General features: G+C 57.1%; 1 protein-coding gene across 2 annotated transcripts in view; it reads left to right on the forward strand.

The window, feature by feature from the left end:
• The window catches only part of ARHGAP35 (Rho GTPase activating protein 35), a 120,219-nt gene extending 110,414 nt beyond the window's left edge, over positions 1-9,805 (forward strand). Inside the window, exons 5-7 of one of the 2 annotated variants that reach the window (XM_027037889.2) lie at positions 132-263; positions 7,253-7,358; positions 8,141-9,805. In XM_027037889.2, coding sequence (XP_026893690.1) covers positions 132-263; positions 7,253-7,358; positions 8,141-8,498 — 596 coding nt within the window. In that variant the 3' untranslated portion in view covers positions 8,499-9,805. Of the gene's footprint in view, positions 1-131; positions 264-7,252; positions 7,359-7,498; positions 8,090-8,140 lie in introns of those variants that run through there. The other variant, XM_053210497.1, reaches the window with a different exon arrangement.
• Positions 9,806-10,324: the final 519 nt, after the last annotated feature.

A 10,324-nucleotide genomic window follows, 5' to 3' on the forward strand; every position in this document is an offset into this window, starting at 1 on the left:
GCCCAGGCTCCAGGCCAGCCCTGGGCAGCATCCCAGGGTCTTCGAGGTTTCTCTGCCTTTCTCCAAGCACTGAGTTTTCCTTTTGCTTCTTTCCAGCTTAGACTGACCTCACTCTCCCAACTTCCTTTCAGACCACAACCTGGATTTGGCAGAGAAAGACTTTACAGTGAATACCGTGGCTGGTGCCATGAAGAGCTTTTTCTCAGAGCTGCCAGACCCCCTGGTCCCGTACAACATGCAGATTGATCTGGTGGAGGCACACAGTGAGTATACTGGTAACCCAGCCCGGCTCGTGGGCCCAGGCAGCACTCCAGGCTGTGTTTGTTGAACTAAGGGAGAGGAGCTGAGCATCAGTAGAATGAGTTCTGTGCTCAGGGAACAGACACTCTGGCTCTTAGAGCTGAGGTTGGAAGGATATAAGGACAGGGAACTAACTAAGGATGATGCCGTAGGGGCTTGTAGATCAGCCCCCACCCCCACCCCCGCCTTTGTAGACCAGAGATGCTTTTCTAAGCATTCTAGCAAAATCGTTACAGGTTCCCCCAAAACTCCACGACTTACTAGCCTGGTTTTGTAGCAGACTTGGGTCAAATCTGCTCCTATGCTTGTTCAAAGTGTAAGTGTGGTTGACACAATGTTCCCTGACCCTTAGTTTCCCTACAACACTGTCCCCGCTCCTATTTATGAAATATTAGGAGAGACCTCGAGGCAGGGCGGTAAGAGACCTGTTAAAGGGGGCAGGTATTTCTTTTCCCCTCTGCTTGCCCATCCCTCTTACAAGGAAGTTAGCATGTAGTCTGGGGCCAGCCCACCTCTGGGGGGAAAGGGATGGTTCCAGTTGCCCTGACCAGATGATCAATGGCCGGGGGGGTGGCAGGTCAGCACCTCTGGTTTTTTGTTTGTTGTTGTTGTTTTTAATTTTTTTAATGTTTATTTATATTTGAGAGAGAGAGTGAGAGCGAGCAAGCGGGGGAGGGGCAAAGGGAGGGAGACAGAATCCAAAGCAGGCTCCAGGCCCTGAGCACAGAGCCCTACACGGGGCTCCAACTCACAAGCCATGAGATCATGACTTGAATCGAAGCCGGATGCTTAACCGACTGAGCCGCCGGGTGCCTCAGCACCTCTGGTTTTAAAGGCGACCTTTGTGAGCCATCCTGCCCACCCTGCCAGCCGTTTCCACCCTGACCTGCTTCTCTCAGGAGGCATCTGTCCACCGGATTGGGAGCCTTCCCTCCGGGCAGCCTTTCCCGGACTTTGTGTAGTACCGCAGCTTCCCACCTTGTGGCACTTTTTACCTTTTTTAGTCAGAGGCATCCTTCCTGCTGTGCGGCTCTGGTGGGCCGGGACCCCCAGAAGGAGCCATCGCTGCGCAGCTGCAGAAGGGAGTGTCTTGGCCGGTGACCATGGAGGTGGGGAAGAGGAAAAGGAGCCATGTTCCTTGGACCACACAGGACTTTAGTCTCATCTCATCAGTGCCCAACTCAGAAGAGGGAGTTTCAAGCAAGCATGGTTTACTCACAAGGCTGGTGGTGTAGGCAGAAATTTGGGGGCAGTCGCAAATCAGGGTTTTAAGTCTTAGGTCACAGATTCTTAGTGGCTTCAGGAAATGGACGTGCCGACAAAAGTCCACCCCTGAAATGTGAGGGTGCCCAGGTCAGAACCTGGCTGCTGCCAGAACTACGGGGCCCCTGGGGTCACCTTTCCATGGTCTACGTACTCCACGGTGCTAACTTTCACAACCTGGGTGCCACCTTTGCCTTGCTTTATCCTCATGGTCTCGGTGGATTGAAATCTCTCACGGCTCCTGATCTTATCCAAGCCCATCACGGATGGGGCAGGAGCGCATGGTTCTGGGGCTGTCGTAGGGTTGCCGGGCCTTCTTTCCCACCTGCTTTCTCTGGATAGGAGTCCGGGTTTCTCCAAGATGAGTTGGGCAGGGACAGGTGCCAGCTTCTGCTCTGATCCTGCTGTCCAAAGACTCCTCCAGCAGGTTCCAGGCTGGCCGAGATGTGAACCACATAGGAAATCTCTGTGTGGATCCAGCTTTCTCTCCACCTAAGCTTGTCTCTTGGCGGAAGTTGGGGAGAAAAGGTGTGGGCTGGTACTCCCCTCCTGGAGCCAGTGGATTCCTGTCAGCATTTGTCTTGACTTGGCGCCATCTAGAGGCTTGTAGAGTCCTGGCACCCGACAGAATCCCATTGTCTCTGCAGGAACTGCTAACATAGCATCTTTTTGTTTTTGGAGGGGTGTGGGGGGGCAGGAGAGGGAGGTGTTATTGATAGAGAATCAGCTGCCCTTCCTACAGCAGCTTCCCTAGTCTCCACTGCTGAGAAAGGGAGCCCCTTGCTGCAGCAGCCTGGAAAAGGGTGGAGATTTCTGCTTCCTCTTCCCATTGTGTGTTTCCTGTGCCCGAGCTAGTCAGCTGGGGTTCCGTTGTCTTGAACCTGGGGGCAGGAGGGTGGAGAGGATCTCGCTGACATGGCACCTTTCAAGGCCACAGCAGTTGAGTGAAGGTGGGCTGTGTATGTCCTGGGGTGGCTTTAACTGAGCCAGGGGCACCAAGTAGGCAGTACCAGTGTTAGTGTTAAGAGACATTATGAAATGAAGATTGTCAAGCCCAAAGGTAGCTATTCCCAGCCTGGCTGGGTTTCCATGGCAACATCAACTTGACCAGCTCTTCCCACTTAATACTAAGAGCTGTTGTGTCTATGTGTTCAGGGCTTGAGAATGGTTTCAGATTCCATCACAACAAATATCAAGGTCACTATCAAATCGTTTTGTTAGCTCCAGAATTTCACAATATTGAACATTGCTGAAAATGTGTGCACAAATAGAGATTTTTGTGATTATTTACCATTTGTCTTCCTACCACACTCAAGGTGATGTGTGGGTGATTCAGAAATGAGTGGCAGTAGCATCCGTCACCCACACTGCTGGGGAGTGGCACGCTGGGGCTTGACCTTCCATGCAGAGACGTCATCCCTGCCCTGCCAGGGTGCATACGTTAGTTACCTGCCAGACAGAATGAAGCCAGCTGAGCTGGAAGGGTAGAAAATGCAGGGTGGAGGGCTTCGTGGAAGAGATGGCACCTGAGCTGTGGCTTCAGGGAGGACCAGGATTTCAGGAGGCAGAGAAAAGGGCTTTGGGTTCCCTGTTCATCTCACACGCACACCTTATCCTGGCCTTCGCCAAATATTATCATTCGTTCTTGCCCCACGTCTTCCCCTCCTCCTCTTATGACACCGCCAGCCTCACCACCACCTATTTAGAGTCCCTCCGGTCCAGCCAGTCCTGTCCTAGGTCCTTCATGCCAGAGGGACGTAAAGCTAGCCCTGTCTTGGTCCAGAAGTTCTGAGCCTAAGGACCTTTGGTTCCGGGGCCTCATTAGCCCCGTAACTACTTGTAATGCTCCATATGTGCAGTTTAGTGTACAGAGAAGACCAGCAGCTTCCATCAGATTGTCAAAGGGATGTGGGACCCAAGTGGTTCAGGGTGCTGGCTCCCGTCTTACCATTCCCACTGGGAGACGGGGTGCCTTACAGCTAGAGGTGGTAAACATCCTGGGATCGTGCCTCCTCTTGTCTGTCGAGATAGCTGCTTAAGGTCACAGGGGTGTTCCTCACTCACATCCTGGCACGTACCAGGCCCTGTGTGGGACAGGGACAAATGGCAGTAGACAGAGGAGTGTGTAGTCCCTGCCTCGGTCTGGCGGGGTAGGAGGCACGGAACAGGTTACTGCAGGGTCACGCCTCCCGGAGAGAGATACCCGGAATCTTCCATTCCAAGCCCAGCGGAGTGAAATCTTGGCCTTGGACTCGTTTTGTACCTGAGGGAGAGGTAGAGGGTTCATGCTGTACGTGCTTGCATACTTCACTGAGAGGGTGCTGTGACCTTGAGCCACTTTTTTCCTCTTCTGGTGGTGCAGGTGTGCGAGATGGTTGAAGGCCATCAGATTTTCCTCCAGGCACTGTGTGGGGCGGCAGCAGGTCCAAGCCTAGAGCCTGTCTGATGGCCTGGGGTGACGTGGGCAGCAGGGCGGCACGGCCAGGGCAGGGGCTGTGTGTGGGATCGAGATCCCTGACAGCAATTTGTGTGACCTCGGGCCTGTATTCTTACTTCTCTGAGCCCTAGTTTCTCTGTATACTGTGAGGGGTGTGGCGAGCTAACCTCTAGGCTGTGGCCTCTGGCTGTCCCCTTCTCTTCCTCCCGAGTTCTTAGGGTATGTGTTAGTTCTAAATTGGTTCTAAATTGCCTGGTCTGTGTAAAGATTTTGCCTTGGTTCAGCTGGCCTGAAAATGCCTCTTCTGAACCCGTCTTGCCATCTCCATCAGCTGAGACCTCATTTCACAAGTATGACATGTTAGCTGGGGGGGTCCTTGCCCTGTAGAGCGTCCCTCACCACCTGAGTCGTCCTTCAAAGAGGATCTGAAGCCGGAGAGCGCTGCGGCCTGGCAGAAGGCAGGGGACCTGGAGCAGACGTGGGGGACCGGGAGACGGAGCCTGTGCCCGGCCGCCCTCCCCCCACCGGTCTTACGTCCTTGGCGCTGTCTCTTGGCGTCGCCCCAGCCAGCGTGTAGGGTGAGCCTAGTGCAGTGAGGGCTGCACAAACAGCAGCTCCGAAGCTGCCCCGCTAGCACTCTGGCCTGTGCAGAGGAAGAAATCACTGGCGTCCCGAGCACCGGGAAGAAGATTCGCTTGCTTGAGGGGGCAGGTGAGCGAGATGAAGTCAGAAGGTGGTCAGCAAGATGGGCCGTGTTTTTCGTGAGACAGACAACAGAGGGCCGGGCCCTGCACCGAGAGGCTTTCTGTTGTCTCCTTGACTTCCTTGCTCCTCCTGCCAAACCCTGTGCTCCCCAGCTCTCGTGAGCACCTGCACCCTGAAGCTGGCTGGAGAAAGGGAGGGGAAGCATGAGTAGGGGGGACCATCTAGGTCTTCGTTGGGCACCTTGCTGCCGCACCACGTGGCATTCCTGAGAAAGGGGCGTGAGTTGCTATCGAGGCAGCCTGGTACCCCCACCTCTGCTTCCTCCTCCTCCTCCCCCTCCTCCCCCTCCTCCCAAGGAAGACCAAGGGAGCCAGCATCCCTGTGGCACCATGGATGGGAAGGAGAAGACCAGCACCTGTCACTCCAGCCCCGCTTCCTGCCTCTAGTCAGGATGGCAGAGACCCGCTTTTGGGTGAAGGCGCCCTAGGGGTCAAGTGCCTGATGAAAACACACAGCTGCGTTTGTGCCGCACCAGCGCCCAGGAGACACCTGGGCCGGGCTTGCATCTGTAAGGGGGTGCGATCACTTTTTTATGAAGTGAGATTCTGAGCCCTGCCCGTGCTTCTCGGGTGTCAGGACGATCGCGCATCCTCCCTAGAGCAGTGTACTATTTTTAAGTAAACTTTTTACTGAAGTTTAACAGTAAAAAGTATTTGAAATTCAAGGCCGGAGACAAAGCGTGCTCTCAAGGTGGAACCCTTAAAATAAATCTTAGGCGCAGAGCAGTGAAGGTGATAATGACCCCACCCAGTTCGCTCCCTTGGCTTTTCAGTCATTTTCTAACAGACAGACACTATCAAAACACTGTTGTTATCAAGTCCCAGTCTTGAGTCCTAAAACTCCCCAGTTTCATGACCGTGAGCCTACCGGCAAAAGTTCTGGGTCGCTCTGGCCCTGCCTGTCTCTGTGGCCTCCCTTCCCGCTGCTTCCTGACATTCGGACCACCTCCAGATGCTTACTGTGTGTGTGCTGTTCCTTTCACAGTATGGCATCACCATCCCCAGCCCCTTTTACAGACAAGGGCCCGACACTCACATGTGTCACTCACCCAAGATCCCACAGCTGGCGAGTGTCAGGGACAGAATTTGTACCCAAGACCGTGTGGGTTGGGTTTGGCTCTGTCCCACCGCACGGCCCTGGCCCCCTGCCCCTTGCCGCCACCCCCCCCCCCCCCCCCACCACCGTTCATGCACCACCTGTCCTTCCTCGCCCAGCTCGAGCCAGGCTCCTCCTGCGCTTCCCCAAACCGTGACCCTCTAGGGGCAATGCCTACCGCAGAGGTTCTTAACTTGGAGGCCACAGGCTTCCTAAGGAATGTGATGGGTTTGGGCGAGTCCATGAACTCCAGAGGTCGTAGACGGGGTTGTACACGGCCTATCTGGGGAGAGGTTCTGGAACGCACATCCAGCCCAAAGGAGTCTGTGCCCCCAAACCAGTCGGGAACCATCGTATTTTTTTAGCGATCCCCCCATTCATCCACCCCCATAACTGTAAGTGTGGGATAGCTGTTATCTCTTCCTGGGCCCTACTCTAGTTTTTCTGAGTGCTAGAGATCACCTTCAGTTCTAAGAAGTAGCCACAGGGGGATCTTTCCATGCTCGGAGAAATCTGTCTAGGCTGGCTCTCCTAGCCAAGATAAGCCAGGCGTATTCAGGGAAGGGAGCTGGGATCCCAGGGAACACGATATCCACAGCCAGTCAGTGATGTTTGAGTCCCAGCTCTGTAACCTCTCTGGGTATGAGATTCCTTATCCCTCAATAGGGCCACAAGCCCCTTCCTCGTAGGACAGCAAAGACTTGCTGAACCAGGCCTGGTGTGGATAAGCCCTTACTCGAGTTAGCTTGTTTTCACACTCCCACGACATTAGGATTCCATGATGGGCGAAGTGTGGGTGGTGGTGGGGGAAGGGGGTGCATAGGCCCTTTGATGAACTGCATGAGAATTCCCCCACTGTTTCCATCGGCTCCTCCAATAGGGGGATGTGTAGAGGGTCCTTGTGTCTCTAGGGAAAGGACAGAGCCCTGGTCTTGTGACAGACTCCCTCCCTAGACAGTCTGTGGGCGTGGGTGGGTGGCAGTGCTCACCCGTCTGCTCAGGAAGCACGCGGGCTTTCTGCACCAGGATTCCTGTCTCCGGGGGCAACCGGATGAGCAAAGAATGGTGTTCTGTATGGGGAGTCTGTGTGGATCGTTGAGTCTCGGGTGGTGGGGGGGCCAGGAAGCCCCGGGCGCACAGTGCTCCCCTTCAGCAGGGGCCTGGGACCCCGAGGTGGGCCCGGTTGCTGGGTCGGTGCCACCGCCAGGTGTGCCCGCTGTGGGCACTGACTTATGGGGGGAAGAGTGGGGCTGACCTGGTGTAAGAGCCCTGGGCCACCCCTAGGCGGCCCCCGGCCCACCAGTCTCACCACCCGCCCAGGACTGCCATCTCTCGAGCCTGTAACACCCACCAGCTGTGGCCATGGAAGTCTTTGGTTTTCTCTTTCCTCAGAAATCAATGACCGGGAGCAGAAGTTGCATGCCCTTAAGGAAGTACTCAAGAAATTTCCAAAGGAAAACCACGAAGTCTTCAAATACGTCATCTCTCACCTGAACAAGTATGTGGCCGGGCTTGCCCTCGGGTCTTCCCTCCACCTGAAATCGCTAGTCAGGGGCCGGGCCGGTGAGCAGCAGCGTGACGCAGAGCAAGGCCCTGTCCTCAGCCTGGCAGTGATAGGGCTGCCGTCTCCCTCCTCAGTAGGCCACGTCTGGCTCACCAGGGGCATCCTGGGGTCTCGACTCCTCCTCCCATGTCCGTCCTGCTTCTGTCTGAGAGGCCCGTGTGGCCTCGGGCATGCCCAGGGTCCTCCGCGGTATGTGACAGAACACTGCCAAGGTACGTGTGCTGTGAAGAAGCTCAAACCCGTCGAGTACGTGCAGGAGTGTGGGCAGGAAGCCTGTAACTGTTTCCCGGATTTATGTACAGACAGAGTAGGTTGGTTTTCCAGGCAAACCTGTTCTTCTCTCGCCAGAGTGGTGTTTGATGGGGTTCCTGCTCCCTCTCGGTGCAGCCAGAGCCGTGTCACACACTTTGAGGCCCGGGCGATTGTCCCTGAGGCAAGACCTCAGAGTCACTCCTCGGGGGCTGGCCCTGTGGCGACACCGAGGCAGAGGACCAGCCCTAGAGGGTCTCCGACCTCGACTTCCAGGCCAGGCCCGGGAGAGCTGTGCTCGGGCCTTTTCTCTGTTCAGGCTGTAGGCGGGCAGGCGGGCAGAGCAGTCTGGGGTGTCAGTGACCACGAGCACACATGGGACAGGGCAGGGTCCCTGCTGGCAGAGAGCCTCATCTGGGGCCCCCTGCCCTGTGGAGCCCTGACCGTGAGTTTGGTGTCACCCACAGAGTCAGCCACAACAACAAGGTGAATCTCATGACCAGTGAGAACCTCTCCATCTGCTTCTGGCCCACCTTGATGAGACCCGACTTCAGCACCATGGACGCCCTCACGGCCACGCGGACCTACCAGACAATCATCGAGCTCTTCATCCAGCAGTGCCCCTTCTTCTTCCACAATCGGCCCATCAGTGAGCCTCCCGGTGCCACGCCCAGCTCCCCCTCCGCCGTGGCTTCCACCGTCCCCTTCCTCACCTCCACACCTGTCACGAGTCAGCCGTCACCCCCCCAGTCGCCTCCACCCACGCCCCAGTCTCCCATGCAGGCCCTGCTCCCCTCCCAGCTGCAAGCCGAACACACGCTGTGAGCCACCGAGGCCTGGGGCCAAAGGTGACCTTCTCTCTTCCGCGGGGTGGCATGTGGCCTTGAACAAAACCAGGTCCACTGGGGTAGGAGTGGGGAGAGTGTCCCCTCTCCCCTGTTACCTTCTCAAGACCTCAGCGGTAGCACCAGCCCCAGTCCACACCTTGTGCTGGGCCATCAGGCTCCCCGAGCCCAGCGCTGCAGACCCCGGAGCTGGCCGTAGGCAGCAGCCAGAGGGCGCCCTGCTCTCTGACTTGGACCTTCTTGAGGACTGAACTGGCCAGGCAGTGGCCCCCGTGACCCTCTACACGCTCACTGCTCCCCAGACCACTTACCCCGCCTGCCCGTGCACAGCGGCCTCAGGGCATCGTTCACCGCTTGGACAGAGCCCCGGCCTCTGCCAGCGGAAGCAGGTTCCGAGATTTGGGCTGCCCCGGGGCGGGGTCATCGGTCCCTGCAGAAAACAACTCCCGTCCGTTCTGTCCACCTCTTTCCACCTTCCGCGTCTGCACTTCCACCCCCGTCAGGGTGGCACCTGTCCGGTGGCCTCCTCGGGAATGCGCGGGCCGCGGCTCTGTCAACCCAAGGTACCGTGCTGAGGGTGTGGCCCCTGCAGGTCAGAACCGGGGGAGGGCGGCTGTGTGCCCGGACCAAGAGCGTGGGACTCCCCTCCACTTGCGCACGCCCCCTCCCTCTTCACAGGATCTGGCCTACGTTCCCTTTAAAACAAGGGAACGCTGGAAGAAAAACGGAAAACCCCTCCGATAACTCCCAAAAGAAAAAGGAAGAAAATCCAGACCTCAAGACTGAGCTCTCCTCCCACCTCTCGGAGAGGCAAACGGGGGGCGGGTGGCCCTTGCCTTGGTAAAAGCGAAACAGGGATGCCCAGGGGTGGCTGCCAGGAAAGCTGTTGGGGTCCCACTGATACCCTCCCTGTCAGCAGATCCCCTTTTCCCAAGAAGACAGTTTAAGCCCTTGGTGGGAGAGCTTGGGAGACCAGCCTGGATCCTGGTCTGCTTTGAAACACACTACAGTGCTGTGGAAACACTATTCTGTGCGGGGTGTGTGGGTGTGTGTGTGTGTCCCTGTTAGGGTGCAGCTGGGGGCGCTGGGGGCACCTGGGGCTTGGTTTAGTCCTCCTCATCCCGGGCCACCGAACACCACCAACCCAGTGCTTAGGGCACTTCATGGGAAGTGGGTGACATACGGGGAAGTGTGGTCCGGGTTCCTGCACAGGGACTGAGGGCCTGGGGGAGCAGAAGTCACAGAAGCAGTCGGAGTTATGAGGAGGGTGCCGGGCCTGCCTGGCTCTTCCTGGGAAATGGCCTTCTCCTCAGCCTCCATGCCCTTCCCACCTTCCTGCCTTCCTGCCTTCCCACTGGGAACCCTTCGAGTGCCCACCCGTCTCTCCAGTGCAGCGGCCGTGCTAAGGCTGCTACAGATACTGGCTGCCCTCCACTCCTCGTGGCTGGGCCGTGGCCTCTGCAGCGGGGAGCCTGGCACAAAGGTGCCCTGGGCCCAGGTCGTGGGGTTCGGGGCCCTGCGTGCCACACAGCCTCCGGGCCTCTTTGCACTTTAAGAAGCAACGCCTGTGGTGGGTTCCCCGATGCCCTGGGTCCCCTCAGCCGGTGGCCTGACAAAAAGCTGCCTCGGTCTGGCCCCAAAAACTTCCTGTTGGCCGGGGGGGGGGGGGGGGGGGGGGCCTGCGCTCGCCGACTGCTCCCTCTGGATAAGCTGGATACCTTACTGTTCAGAGTTCTCGTACGGCAACATAAGGTGCTTGGAAAATACTACCCCGCAAGTTTTACCGCCTCTTTTTAACACTAGTCA

The sequence above is a fragment of the Acinonyx jubatus genome, chromosome E2 (assembly GCF_027475565.1).
Source record: "Acinonyx jubatus isolate Ajub_Pintada_27869175 chromosome E2, VMU_Ajub_asm_v1.0, whole genome shotgun sequence".
Classification (NCBI taxonomy): domain Eukaryota; kingdom Metazoa; phylum Chordata; class Mammalia; order Carnivora; family Felidae; genus Acinonyx; species Acinonyx jubatus.